General features: G+C 36.9%; 1 protein-coding gene across 3 annotated transcripts in view; it reads right to left on the bottom strand.

Moving 5' to 3' along the window:
- TXNDC16 (thioredoxin domain containing 16) overlaps positions 1–15,905 on the bottom strand; it is a 92,983-nt gene that overhangs the window by 17,116 nt on the left and 59,962 nt on the right. For all 3 annotated transcript variants that reach the window (XM_027552974.1, XM_027552976.1, XM_027552975.1), the window contains exons 15-18: positions 11,590–11,758; positions 11,119–11,255; positions 2,253–2,337; positions 488–626 (exon numbers count right to left, since the gene is read on the bottom strand). In XM_027552974.1, the coding sequence (XP_027408775.1) occupies positions 488–626; positions 2,253–2,337; positions 11,119–11,255; positions 11,590–11,758 (530 nt within the window). The remainder of the gene's footprint in view (positions 1–487; positions 627–2,252; positions 2,338–11,118; positions 11,256–11,589; positions 11,759–15,905) is intronic.

Below are 15,905 nucleotides of genomic sequence, written 5' to 3'. Positions count from 1 at the left end.
AACAATGTAAGCAATACTAGCTAACATTTTCTGAGTGTTTACCAGGCTAAACACTGTACACAGAGCACTGAACACCCATTCTCATTCAGTCCTTACAATAACCATTTTACACATGTGGAGAGACGCTGACATACAGCCAGTAAGGAGGCAAGCAAGGATTGGAAGCCTAGCATGCCGCTCTCTGGAATCCAAACTTGCTTCTTGCCAAGTTTCAGCCCAGATGGAGTACTTCAACTGGCCATCAGCCACAAGCATCTCAGCAAGAAAAATAATCCAAAGACATGTAGACTTTTGGCAGTGGATTAAAGAAGCTATACGCATGATGGGTGAAAAATAAAACCGAGCAACCCAATGAATCTAGAGCTCACCAAACATCAAGCCCTGTGCCAACAAAAGATGGAAAACCATGTATTAAAACACGCAAAGTTCTTTACACTACCTTTAACTGCTCTAGATTCTATTTCAAACATCCTTATTATATACTCACAAATGTTTCCAGTGATGCATTTGTTATTATTTGAACTATGTCGTGCACATGGACGTTAACTAATGGAATGCTCTCTATTTTGCCTTCTTTGTGTCTGGCAAGCAGCAGGGCTGGAAGAGTTACGGTATATTTACTTGACCTGTGGAGAAACGGAGTATTAAAATTCCCAACCAAAATACAGCAAGTCATCGAAAACATGAACAGTTAGGCAAAGAAGTCACAATGGAAGCAGCAAACGGGAAGCCCTACTAAGAAAAAAGAAAAAAAAAAAACATTTCCAGGCAAACTTAGCTCTTATGTGAGGCTATCTGAGCAAGTTCAAGAGCCTTAACAACCTCGATTAGAAGAAAACAACAGATACTAATCTAGCCAGGTTTTTCTTTTCCTAGACAAGTTACTCATCAAGAAAATGTCTAAACAGGATTAGGAACACACTGAATGGTTCTTAACTTTACGGACTGCTCACCAAACTGCTGAGCAAGGAGATAGGCATTTATGAGAATAGGCCTGTATTTGCCAGGCACTATACCAGGTGCTTCTAGTTACATTTTTATTTAACCCTCAGAATGGCCCTATAATCCTCATTTTACAGATGATGAAAGAGTGATAAATAGCAGAGACAGAATTCACACTGAGGTATTCCAGATACAGAGTCTGAGCTCTCTCCATTGAAAGAGAACCTGAAATCCGCTTTCTCCTACCACTACTTTTGCTAACTAAACCTAAAAGAAAATCACTAAACAGGAAAAAATGACTGTGTGAAATTACCAGTGATATGGTAACATTTATATCATGCAAAAACGTAATTCATGCTAAAACAAAGTATAAATCTGAAGACTGGGCTTTCTACTGCCCAGTCTTCAGATTACCTGGAAGGTGCTCTTAGTTATAAACAAAACATACTCTGAAAACTACTGGTCTAGAAGACAGTGGGTGATTAGCCATGTGTCAGTTGAATAGCCATGTGTCAGTGAATAGCCATGTGTCATATTCCCTGAAAGTCTAGAGTTCGGTATTCACTTTTCAAAAGTCACTGATTTCTTGGATAGAACAGGAGCTCAATCATCAAATGCGTCACCAGTGTTCAGGATGAAAGATTTAATTAAGCTCAGAAATCACAATTGGAAATAATATAGTCAGAGGGTAAGAAACACAAACAACTCCACGTGCATCTGAAGATGAGTCGTTAGTATAGAATGTGATGTGTATTAATAACGTCTAAATTTTCAGTTCATTCATTCTGCAGCAATTGAAACATTTGATAGTTTACAGGAGCCCCAAATTCTACAAATAAAGCAACTTAAGTGGCTATAAAAAGCACTGCTTACGTGTACGTCTGCAATAACAAAAGTAAGTAAAACTATTGGTTCATCACCTAAAACTCTGGGAGAAATATGTAAAAACTCTGATTTTTATGCATACCTTGATGGCAAATCAAAACCCAGACACTCAAGATGTAAAATTCCTCAAAAAACTATAACTGCAAAGAATTTAAACTGCAGGTAACAGAATCCAAAGAGGAAAAATTTTATAGGAAGATGAAGCGGTATGAATCCAATGTTGCCTCATGGAGGGCTCTAGCCTCAAGAAGAATTTTGAGTATGTAAAAATTCTAAATAGCCAGATAGTACTTTACAGATTTTCCCAGGATGAAATTAAAAATTTAGGTATGTTGCTGCCCTATTTTCCTTAAAAAGAATCATGTGAAGACAGGTAATACATTATTTTGCAAACTTCCTCCTCCCTAAAATTATAATACACTTACAGTCTCAAAACATCTTCTTCAGAATAAATTCCTGTGGTAACATATCCTTTTAGGTAGCTTCCTGCTTCAGTGAACTCTTCTTTGGCTATAAATATACAAACAAGATAAAAATCTGAAACCTTTAAAGTTATATGTGCTATTCAACTGATGAACAGATTTATAGATGATAGTGCTTTATTATTCATTATAAATATATTTCAGTATAGACCCTGGAGCTTCCCTGGTGGTTCAGTGGTAAAGAATCCACCTGCCAAAGCAGGAGAAGTGGGTTCAATTCCTGGGTCAGGAAGGTTCCCTGGAGAAGGAAATGGCAACCCATGGCAGTAGTCTTGCCTGGAGAAGTCCATGGACAGAGAAGCCTGGCGGGCAACAGTCCATGGGGTCACAAAGAGCTGGACATGACTGAGTGACTAAACAAGTGCAGACCTTACATACCTTGTTGGTTCTAAAATAAACCTGTGTTATCATGACATTTGATTATTATAAAAATGTACGTTAATATAATGCAACATAGATAATGTACATATCGTAATGTTCTGAAAATAAATGTACTCTAAATGTACAGTTGACCCTTGAACAACATTGAGTTTGAATTCACAAGTCCACTTAAACATGAATTTTTTTCAATAAATAGAGTACCTGTATTTTCATTTTATAGACATTTAAACTAGGTGTGAGGAAAGGTTTATGTTCTCCATAAACTCAGAGATGGGGAGTTCACAATGGGGAGATGGGGAGATCTCAATCAGAGATGACAAATATGTGGAACCAAAAGAAAGAGGCTTTGAGTCCTAATTCTACCCAAACTGAGCTTCCTGCCATTGGGTAGATCATTTATCAAACCAATTGTTTTTAAGGCAGAGACAGCAGAATGGAGATTTTTCACTGCACAGGGGGTCAGCAACCCAAACCCCTTCGTCTTCAAGGGTCAACTGTAATTTATAAGATTTATAGGGTTCTGATCATACAAATTTGTTAAATAAATATTTGTTGCCTTTTAATCTACTCCTGCTGCTGCTGCTACGTTGCTTCAGTTGTGTCCGACTCTGTGCGACCCCACAGACGGCAGCCCACCAGGCTCCCCCGTTCCTGGGATTCTCCAGGCAAGAACACTGGAGTGGGTTGCCATTGCCTTCTCCAATGCATGAAAGTGAAAAGTGAAAGTGCAGTCACTCAGTTGTGTCCAACTCTTAGTGACCCCATGGACTGTAGCCCACCAGGCTCCTCCACCCATGGGATTTTCCAGGCAAGAGTACTGGAGTGGGGTGCCATTGCCTTCTCCGTAATCTACTCCTAAGGCAAGGTAAATGGAGACAGCTGTGCTATATGGAGCCTGGAAAGACAGCAGGTATGTGAAACGATGCACACCTTATACCACAAAACCTAAAAGGACCTATATGCATAGAAAAAGACAGAAGACTGGAAATTCTAGTCCTCTGACACTGTCTGTGTTAGGGTTCTACAATTATGAGGGATTTGCATCTTCTTTTTTCATTTCCTGTATTTTTCTGTAAGGTGTTTTTGTTACTTTTGAACTTTGATTACTTTGTGTATTAGTCTTGTCCCATTTGTTATGATATGCATATTCAAAACAAGAACTATTATCTCTAGGTTTTGTGAATACATTTTCATAAATAATAGCATATTCTGGATCTTACAACCCAGAAGCAAGTCTGAATTAAACAGCTATAGACTAATGAGAAAAGAGCAGAGATGGACTTTTGTAAATGATGTATTCTTGCCAACTGAAGGTCAGATGATACCTCGGCTGGCTGCATGAAAGGTTCACAGCAGTTCAAATAGAAACACAACGATGGAAGAGCCGAATCATAAAGCACCTAGAGGTCTGGGTATGCTGAACCCAGAAGATCTGTCCCTTAGCAGTCAGTACTATGTCCGTGATGTGAGCACCAACACCATTAACACTGGGTAATCACCAGATTGTCTTTAAAAATGAGGCATGCTTTCCACAAGACTGAGAGACACTGTAGTAAAGCCACTTACTAGGGTGGCAAGATCCAGCTGCAAGCAGCACTGAGAGCTCATTTATGATCATCAAGTTAGTGAGAAATGAGTAATCCATGAAAACATTTTCCTTAGCCTGTGCTATACCAAGCTAGAAAAGATACGTAAGAAAACAAGGCAACCAGAAGGAACTGAGTGCCTACACTCTCATTTCTAAGAGAAATTTCCCTAAATTCTGATCCATAATTGATGACTGTTACCTAAAGCAGTGACATAGTGGAATCTGTTTTAGCATCTTCTTTTTTAAATAAAAAACAGCAGGGAAAGACACTAACATTCCATATAATTTGCTCATTCATAAGATTCTAAACTCATGAATATGTTTCTTGGAAGGCTCTTCATGAGTCTACTTGTTCATAAATCCAAGAGTTCCTTGGGGAATGGGAGTATTTAAGACTATAGACCTCAGATCTATATCCGTTTCCACTAAATCAAAGTGTAAATTCCCCTTTGAATGTTTGAAACCAGGCACATTCTCCTTTTTGGTGAAAACTGCCATGTATGTCAGAATATATGCCAACCCAAATATAAGGAAATGATCAGTTATCTAAATAAAAAGTTTTTTAACCACTATAAATATACTTGAAACGTAATATTAATAGTGACTTACAATATTTAGTTGTTTTAACTTTAAGCATATTTAACTGCATAAAATAAATACATTAATTTAACAATACTGCTTCTTTCCACTGTTACATTTTATTACATAGTTATATTTATACACACACATATGTAGATTCATCTGTATTTTAGCTCTGTTAGCAAGAGGCAAGAACACCCCAGTAATTAAAAGCATTCCTAACCCCTAGATCTCAGCTTTTAGATTCAATGTCTCACTAAAGGAAACTGGATTCCCTGGAGAACTAGCTGATTCTAGGAACGGGGCTGGGAACATTTTGTGGCAAAAGGACATTCAAAAAACAATGGAGACATATCAAAAGGTCACAGGTACCAGGGATGATGGGGAAAAAAGTATAATAGGATGAAAGGGATCCTAGGACAACCTGAGCAAATTAATGATAGCGGCTGATTATAATCCATTGAATAAAATAAGAACTCAGCTAACCATACTGATAAACAAACGAGTAGTATGCCAACTAATAAAGGTAGAAGGAATAATGGAATTGGAAAGTGCCCACTTGGCAACTATCATAGTAATGCCTCTTTCAGGCAGTGAGTGGATTCTAAAACCAGTATGCAAAGTAAGATGAGAAACAGGACATTTGCTACTGCTGCTGCTAAGTCGCTTCAGTCGTGTCGGACTCTGTGTGACCCCATAGACGGCAGCCCACCAGGCTCCCCCGTCCCTGGGATTCTCCAGGCAAGAACACTGGAGTGGGTTGCCATTGCCTTCTCCAATGCAGGAAAGTGAAAAGTGAAAGTGAAGTCGCTCAGTCATGTCCGACTCTTAGCGACTCCATGGACTACAGCCTACCAGGCTCCTCCATCCATGGGATTTTCCAGGCAAGAGTACTGGAGTGGGGTGCCATCGCCTTCTCCAAACAGGACATTTACAGAGTTTTAAATTATATTCCCACAAAGTATTTATTAACTATAAGGGGAAAAGTAGTAACTTTCTAGTGGAGGGGCCTGAAAAATAAACCAGCAGATAAAAGAGACATTTCAGCTTTCACGGGACTCACATTAGTCTTCAAACCATTAGAATCTACATGAATAACAATTAGTATCTCATACAAAAAGTGCTCAGCAAATGCTGGTAGTTAGCATTTGTGAATATAATCAAAATGAACATAAAAATTTTATGATTCATAAGAGCCCTTTATTGTTTTATGTTTTCTCATTCAGTAGACGCTGAAAGTCCAACAACTATCCCATGATAGTTTTTGCAAACAAAAACAAACAAAAAAGAAGAGGAACTAATACCTGACTTAAAAGGCTTAAAAGCAACCAAGCCAGTAAAAAAAAGCATCATACCCAGACTACACCATTCTGGTACACCAGAACCACCTTTATGTATCAATACTTCAGCATTATGCTTTTCAAGTTTGTTGAGAGGTAATTATATGTAAATTTTATCATCATTTGTATAGAAATATGGTCAAGTACAGTGTTTCTGGGGGTCATGCAAGTGCTAAGTGGTAAAGAATCTGCCTGACAATGCAGGAGATGTGGGTCCAATACCTGGGTCAGGAAGATCCCCTGGAGAAGGAAATGGAAACCCACTCCAGTATTCTTGCCTGGGAAATCCCATGGACAGAGGAGGCTGGCAGGCTACGGTTTATGGGCTCACAGAAGAGTTGGATACAACTTGGCGACTAAACAACACACTGTTCCTATGTCGATCTCTAAATAAAATACATATGTATATACACACATATATGAAAAATTCCCCTCAGCATGTACAATCAGAGAAATATTTTCTCTATGGGTGACTCAGCACCCTAACTAGTATTTTGCCATTTATTATATAATGATGATAATTGGCAAAAATTTCATCTTTGTTTCTATTTGCTACCAGATTGCTCAGGGTTAAGTTTTACGATCACTGCATTGTTTCTAGGTATTCTACCTAATTATCTCCTACTTTTATTGCTTGACTCTTATCCTTGTTTTAATGATTTTATTGTATTTGTGCTTTTTATTATCTAAAGACTAATTCTTTTCAGAAGGAGGCCCAGTGTAAATAATAAACAAGAACTTCAGGACACCAGGCACCTGAGGTAGGCAGAAAACAAGGTCAATGTGGGTGAAAAAACATGAGAAAGGGAAAAAGGAGTAAAACATAGAGGCATTTACTTCATGATTTTTCATAGAATAGAAATTAAAAAGTTACGCCCTCTGGATTTTGCTTTCTAAGATGGTAAGCCACATGGCACACATTAACAGTCTTATTCTTCTTTCTAGTGAGTTCTTTTTTTTTTTTAATTTTGAAGACAAAGTAGAAAGCAAAAATTACTAGACAGCAATTTTTAGAAAGCAAAATTTAATAAGAATCAATAGTTAATAGTATCACCTATATACAATTATAATGCTGGACATTGGGGATCTTCTTCCCATACAAACACTCTTAAAATATTTCATTCAGACTTTGAAATTCATCTTAAATAAAAGAAAAACGAAAGAGGAAGTTTGCTACATAAATGGAAACAGCATGAGAATGCCAACTAAACATTGTTACTTGCCATCTGCCTCTGTAAGGATGAGGCAACCAACCATTTTAGTTGTGTTCAGTTGAACACACCCTGAAAGGAGTTCAGGGTGGAAATCAGGAATGAGGCACTCTGCACTCTGGGCAAAACTGGCAGAACAAGCCTTCAGATAGATATTTTCAAGATTTTATGGACCCAATTTCTTATATCTTTTCGTATCTAGAAAAGCAGCACTAAAATCATTAACAGAGACATCTGCTCATTGTGACTAGCAGCAGTCTTCTATTAAAACGTGTGCTTGACTGCATGTAATCCTCTTCACCACAATTACATATATATTGCCTCCCCGATCAGCTCTTCAGAGCAGATCCCCAAAACTATCGGAGAGGTTGGCTCCAGGCTATAATCTTCATTTTGCCCCCCAATAAAACTTAACTCACAACTCTCACATTGTGCTTTTTTTTTTCTCAGTTGACATGATGAAGAAAACACTTTTTGCTACCCAGTCAAGAGGCCATCCATCTTCAAAGCCAAGAAAATAACATTCTAAGCAACACCATTGGTTAGAATAAATGTCCTGTGGACTCTCTCTTTAAAACTTATTGAAAGACACAGTCCTTTGAAGGACAAAAAAAGTAAAGAGAGGCAGTTTAAGTATAGAGAGGTTTTAATATTAAAAGAACACTATAGCCAACAGTGTAGAGAGTTCTAATTGCTCAGTTGTGTCCGACTCTTTGCGACCCCATGGACTATAACCTGCCAAGCTCCTCTATCCATGAATTCTCCTGGTAGGAATACTAGAGTGGGTATTCCACTCTCCAGGGAATCTTCCCAACCCAGGGATCGAACCCGGGGCTCCTGCTTTGCAGGCAGATTCTTTACCATCTCAGCCATCAGGGAAGCCCACTGGTAGGCTTATGATACTACGGAAAACCAATGATACTATGTAAAACAAACAAATTAAACTTGTTAGTATAAGCATTGTATCAAAGCTGAAGGCAAAAGCATTAATTTGAAATGCATCAAAAATAAGATGAATTAGTTTTCTTAGGTTAGTCTCCCAAGGAAATAGAAATAAAAGCAAAAATAAATATGACCTAATGAAGCTTACAAGCTTCTGTATAGAAAAAGAAACCAAAAATAAAACAAAAAAACAACCTATGAACTGGGAAAAAACGTCTGCAAAGGATGCAACCAATAAAGGCTTAATTTCCAAAATACACAAACAGCTCACACAATTCAATAACAAAAAAACAAACAACCCAATTGAAAAAATGGGCAGAAGGTCTAAACAGACATTTCTCCAAAGAAGACATACAGGGGCCAACAGGCACATGAAAAGATGCTCATCATCATTAATCATTAGAGAAATGCAAATCAAAACTACAATGAGGTACCACCTCACACCAGTCAGAATGGCCATCATTAAAAAGTCTACAAATAATAAATGTTGGAAAGGGTGTGAAGAAAAAGGTACTCTGTTATACTGTTGGTGGGAATATAAAATGGTGCAGCCACTATAGGAAAACAGTATATGAAAGTTACTCAAAAACCCAAAAATAGAGTTGCCATATGATTCTGTAATTCCACTCCTAGGCATAAAACTAGACAAAACTAAAATCTGAAGGGTCATAAGCACCCCTGTGTTCACAGAAGCACTATTCACAATAGCCAAGACACAAACAACTCAAATGTCCATCAACAGATGAACAGATAAAGAAGATGGGGTACATACATATATAATGGCATACTACTCAGCCATGAAAAAGAGTGAAATAATGCCATCTGCAGCAACACAGATAGACCTAGAGATTATCAGACTGTGAAGTAAGTCAGAAAGAGAAAGACAAATACCATATGACATCACTTATATGTGGAATCTAAAATACAACATAAATGAAATATCTATGAAACAGAAACAGCCTCACAAACCAGAACAGACTAGTGGTTGACAAGGAGGGAAGTGTGAGGGAAGGAAGAACTGGGAGTTTGGGATTAACATATACAAACTTTTATATATAGGATGAATAAACAATAAGGTTCTACTGTATAGCACAGGGAAATATTACAGTATCCTATGATAAACCATAATGGAAAAGAATATTAAAAAAATATATGTATATAACTGAGTCACTCGGAGGTACAGTTGAAATTAATACAACATTATAAATCAACTATCCTTCAGTAAATTTTAAAAAATTTTTTTAAAAAAAAGAAATACCAATGAAGCATAAAACAAGCAACAAAAATTTGAATAAGTTTAGACAATATGTGTAAATGGCTGAAGTTCACTTAGAAGAGTCAATAGGCAAAAAAGATAAGAAGTTGTCAAAAAGAAAAAGAGACAACCCAATCATATTCAACATGCTTTATAAAATAAATAGACTATCAATAGGTAAAGTGAATAAAATAGAAAACATTTAAAAAGATATGTGTATATACATTAGCTATTCAGAAAAAGACAAACACTACATGATCTGGCTTTCATGAGGTACTAGAGTAGTCAAATTCATAGAAATGGACAGGAAAATGGTGTTTGCCAAGTGCTAGGGAAACAGGGAAAGGGAGCTGGAGAAGGAAATGGCAGCCCACTCTAGTGTTCTTGCCTGGAGAATCCCAGGGATGGGAGAGACTGGTGGGCTGCCGTCTATGGGGTTGCACAGAGTCGGACACGACTGAAGCGACTTAGCAGCAGCAGGGAAACAGGGAAAGGGAGTGCTCTTTAACGTGTCAAGCGTTTCAATTTTGTAAGATGAAAAAGTTCTGGAAATCAGAATTTGCACACAATAGAAATACAGTTAACACTAGTTAACTATACACTTATAAATGATTAAGAGGCTAAGTTTCATGTTATCTGTGTCTTATCACTCACAAATTTTAAAAAAGAATATTCAAAACAAGAAGACAATATAGCATAAGAAAATATAAAGCAACAAGAAGAGACAGGTAACTATTAACTAATCAAAATGATAAGGATTTTCTATAGCTAAAGCAATAGAAGAAATCTCAAAATGAATAAATTTGAAAAAAATTTTAACTATTACATATAAAATTACTAGGCAAAGCTAAAAAGCAAACAACAAGCTGGGGGAAATAATTGGAATATTAGTCAAATGACAAAAGCTTAATATCTTTAGTATATAATAATCTCATAGTAATTCCTTAGACAAATGCTAAAACCTTTTTAAAAAAAAAATGAATAACACATATACAGTTTACAGAAGACAAAGTTATTCACCTACTGGGAATCCATAGCTATTAAATAGTCTAAAACCTACACAAAGACTCATAAATAAAAATACTCTTTACAATACAAAGCAAAAAGGAAATAAAAGAAATTATTTGTTGGTAAACAGTTAAATAAATTATGGTATATTCATCCAATCAAATATTATACAGCCATGATGTTTTTGAAGAATATTAATCACATGGAAAAATGCACCCACTTAAAGTTAATAAAAACAGCAGATACTAACCTAAATACACAGTACTAGCCCAATTACATTAAAATGTATATTAATATTTAAGACGTAAGTTCACAAGAAAACAGGGAAGAAATTATCTTAAAATTTAACAACTCGAAAGATTTTTATTTTTCTTCAAACTTCTTTGTATTTTCAAAATTCTCTACAATTGAGTTCTCTTTAAAAGATATTAATTCTTTAAAAAGAAAACAAGTAAACAAGCCTTCAACTATACATTATATAATTTAAATGTTCAGTTCCACTTACCTCTTGTCATGGTTGGACTAAACAGTCCCAGTACTGACATGCTAGAATAGGAAATTAGGTCTTTATATAATTCCCCATTTAAATATTCTTCTGCTTCTTGGACAGACATAATGTTCACTGGGCATGAAATCCTGTTGCTGGATGAATATTTATAGTCAAAATTAATTTTAAAAAATACTTCTCAGCTTATAATATATATATATATATATATATGTATACTGAACTTAGTATATTCCATAGGATAAACATCTGACAAAATAAAGACAACACTATTCAAAACAAAACAAAAAAAAATCAGTCTCATTAAATAAAATTTCTATCTCCCCAAAAGTGATAAAAAGTAATAGACAGGCTCTTCTCATCAGTGTTCATACTTCCTTAACCTATCCAAGGTGTGTCAAATAAGTAAGGGAATTAGGAGTTGAATAGATCTAAAACTTAAAAAATCTTAGGGTGAAGCTGAATACTTACAGTTGAATAAATTTTAAGAGATCTTCAGTTCCCAGCATACCAGTGTAAGATACCGGGTTCTGGCCTTCCTTGTACATCTTTACGACAGGAAATTCGGTAACGTTTTGCTCGGTACACACATGAGACCAGTCTGCGCAGTTTACTCTAGCAAGCAGCATAGTGGATGTGCCTAAATAAAAAGAAAACGCACATTTTTATAAATGTTAATGCAGAAAACTCAGTTGTTGAGAACTGTTGATGTCTTTATATCCCGTTCTGATTTCAACTTCTCGGCAGCATGATGTACTCCTGGGGGACTCTCTCCCCTTGGTTCTTTGCAGCACCTCCTCCCATCGGCTCCAACCTCTCCCCAGCTGCCTCCTTTTGTTCCGTTTTGCAGGCTCTTCGGCCAGTGGAGTCGGGAGTTCCCTCAAGGCTCAGTTTAAGTTGCTTTCTCTTCTTGTTCTTCACTCTCTTTTAGACAATCTCAATAATCAACAACCACCTAATAAATCCTAAATTTATAGCTTTGGCCCAGGATCCTCAAAGTTCCAGATCCATGTATCCATACTGCCTTCTCTAGGTCCCTTTGAACAGAAACATCCTCAAACTCAAGACGTCTAAAACCAAACATGGTTTCTTTCCTCTGAACAGTAGTGAACGTTGCCATCCTGAGCAACTCTGAAAGCAAAGTATCACCTTTCACACCTCTTCATTCCTAAACTCCGCAGGTCTTACATTATCAATCCGCACGCCTTCCAATTTTACCACCTAAATTTTGAGTACCTCTTGCATCTGTCCCTTTCTCTTTACTGCCACCATTCTAGTCATCACTTCTAATTCATCTCCCAGAATTTAGTATGTCTCTACGCTGAAGCTAGAGATATCTTTTCAAAACTCAAATCTATTTTGGTATCAGCCCACCTCTACCAATTTTACCAGTCAGGTCTTTCTCACCCTTCAGATCTCTGCATGTGTGACCATTTCAGAGAAGCCTCCACTGACACCCTGATCTACATCTGATTCTTATACTCCTAAAGGACCATGCTCTTTTCCCTACCTCATCATGGAATTATGTACTCATTTGTGTTGTATGATTTGAGCTTCCTGAGAGCAGGGACTGTGTCTGGTTTCCTCATCACTGAGTTTCCAGAATCTAGAGCAGTCCTCGTACATGAAATACCTTAAATATATGTGTGAATATACTATCTAGGGCCTCCATGATATTTACCTAGGGCTTCTCCGATAGCTCAGACTTCCCTAATGGCTCAGACGGTAAAGTGTCTGCCTACAACGTGGGAGACCTGGGTTCGATCCCTGGATAGGAAAGATCCCCTGGAGAAGGAAATGGCAACCCACTCCAGTACTCTTGCTTGGAAAATCCCATGGACAGAGGAGCCTGGTAGGCTACAGTCCACAGGGTCACAAAGAGTTGGACATGACTGAGCAACTTCACTTCACTTCACTTCTCTTCTCTGATAGCTCAGTTGGTAAAGAATGTGCCTGCAATGCAGGAGACCCCAGTTCGATTCCTGGGTTGGGAAGATCCCCTGGAGAAGGGATAGGTTATCCACTCCAGTATTCTTGGGTTTCCCTTTTGGCTCAGCTGGTAAACAACCAGCCTGCAATGTGGGAGACCTGTGTTCTATCCCTGGGTTGGGAAGATCCTCTGGAGAAGGGAAAGGCTACCCACTTCAGTATTCTGGCCTGGAGAATTCCACAGACTGTATAATCCATGGGGTCACAAAGAGTCGGACACGACTGAGCAACTTTCACTTTTCACTTTCACATACCCAACCTGTCTCAACAGTATAATTTCATACATATTTATTTAATCTAAATAATTTCTTTTCAGCCTGAGAAAACACATAGCAGAACCTCAAAGAGAAATTCCTACTTGTTCTGTACTAATACAGTTGACCCTTGGAAAGCACTGTGCAGGCCCACTTACAGATCTGTTTCAATAGTCAATGCTACAGTCCCACATGACCCAAGGTTGGATGTATCCATGGATGTGGAAACTTGGATACACAGCAGACGTGTATGCTGCTGCTGCTGCTAAGTCACTTCAGTCGTGTCCGACTCTATGCGACCCCACAGATGGCAGCCCACCAGGCTCCCCCATCCCTGGGGTTCTCCAGGCAAGAACACTGGAGTGGGTTGCCATTTCCTTCTCCAATGCATGAAAGTGAAAAGGGAAAGTGAAGTCGCTCAGTCATGTCCGACTGTTCAGCGACCCCATGGACTGCAGCCTACCAGGCCCCGCTGTCCATGGGATTCTCCAGGCAAGAGTACTGGAGTGGGGTGCCATTGCCTTCTCCAGCAAACGTGTACACGGAGGGCCAAGCCTGTTATACTTGGATTTTCTCCTGCATGGAAAGTCAACGCCCCTAATCCCTGCATTGTCTAAGTCAACTGTATATGCAAAGTTCTCCAGTTCTCCAAAATATATAGTTAGGTGCAGAGATATCAAAAACCAAATAACAAAGTACCATAAAACTCAGCTAATGAAAGAGAGGAAGAAAATCTAATAAAAGGAAATTTTAATATAGTATTAGATCAAAGAAGGAATCTTTGTATATCAATTTAATCCTAAATTCTAAATTAGGATGTAACCTACCCATATGACTAAAATTGCAAAATGCAATATTTTAATATTTTATCTTCAAAAGTTTTAATACTAAAAATCCATCTTTACGTTATGATCCTAGATTCTATCTCACAGGGTCTAGTCTGTCTTATAAACCTGCTACCTAGAACAATGTCTATTACCTATTATGTATCCAGTAAAAACTTGTGAAATGTACCCTGATATTTCTTCATGAACAAATTTTCGGTGTTTACATTGAAGTATGTTAATACCTGAATATTATATGACATACAAAGATAAACCTTTATTCCTTCTAAGCTTGGATCTATAAAGTTCTCTGCTCCTTTATGTTAGTCATTTAGTCAGTAAATGTGTAGTGGTGCATGTGCTGGTGCCTGCTCAGATGGAGTATCATACTATGCACTGCCACCAAAGGATGGAACATGGTGTCATAATAAATGTAGTTCTCTTCCTTCAATAAGCATCCTCAGTGGGTCTAGCACTGCTTAAAATGTCCCAGCAGTCCAAGCTGAAAACTTTGATGTTAAATTTAAAACTGAAAAAAAGAATATTGATATATATTATTAAAAAATGATAAGGCTACTTATACTGAAGTTATCACATTTTAATTTTCTTTGCTGTAAAATGGTTTCAATACTTAATCATGTTTCAAGTGGAATAGTCTAATGTTCTAAGATTACTGTAGTATTACACTCCACGTACTTTAACAACACAGTAATTTCAAATAAGGATCCTAATTTAAAAGAAAAACAAAAACAGACATTTGCTGCCACCTTGTGACTAAGTATAAAATATTCTTCATCCTCTTGGACTAAGATTAAATAAGTGGCTTTTTCCCAAAACAACATGAAAGATTATACAACCCCCAAAGTATTACAATATTGTCCTAGTTTATAAAATTATAGTATAGGCTTTACCACAGACATAAAACATTATTGTTACCTATAGTATGCATTTCTATATGAAGCCCCATGAACTTCCAAAATAATCCACCTATCTGATATCTAATTACTAAAAGAATTGTTATTCATAAAGAACATACTAATTGAAAAAAGAAATCAAGTCTTTAGGTTGGTGGTTAATCTTCTTTTTTATTCTACAAACACATACAACTCAGAGTCCTTGCATTGAGGGGTCAGGTCTTTATGTGGTCATTAACAGACAAAAAGTAAGAGAACCTCCTTCCATTGTCATTTGGTATCTAGCCAAATGGGCTGGGGAGAGGGGATAATTCTAGTATTCAGGGACATTATCCAATTACTACTTTATTATGGTTTATATTTTCCTACTTTTTTTATACATATAAATGGTTATATTTATATTTTATTTATATTTTATATTTATATATATGGTTTTTTTTTTATATTTTCCTACTTTTTCTTTCTTCTAGTAAGGCTGGAAAACCTAAGAGAAGAAACTTATATCAGTCTATAGATTGCGATCATAAAAGAGAACTAGAGAGTGACAGGATTTGCTTTAAAAAAAATATTAGGGATCATATTATCTACAGACTTAATCATCCCTTCACTTGGGGAATGAAATAATCAAACGATGGATCAAATGTAGTTTGGAATTGAATGGAAGAGAAATGGATCAACAATGATTTTTTTATATCTCCGATGCTTTTATTATTATAGAACATATTGTATTTAGGGTTGACTTTCTGGAATCAACTTCTTGAATTCACAAAAGCCCCATATACATATATATATATATATATATATAT

Source organism: Bos indicus x Bos taurus, chromosome 10 (genome assembly GCF_003369695.1).
Source record: "Bos indicus x Bos taurus breed Angus x Brahman F1 hybrid chromosome 10, Bos_hybrid_MaternalHap_v2.0, whole genome shotgun sequence".
Lineage (NCBI taxonomy): Eukaryota > Metazoa > Chordata > Mammalia > Artiodactyla > Bovidae > Bos > Bos indicus x Bos taurus.
This window is presented reverse-complemented; position numbering and strand designations above follow the sequence as displayed.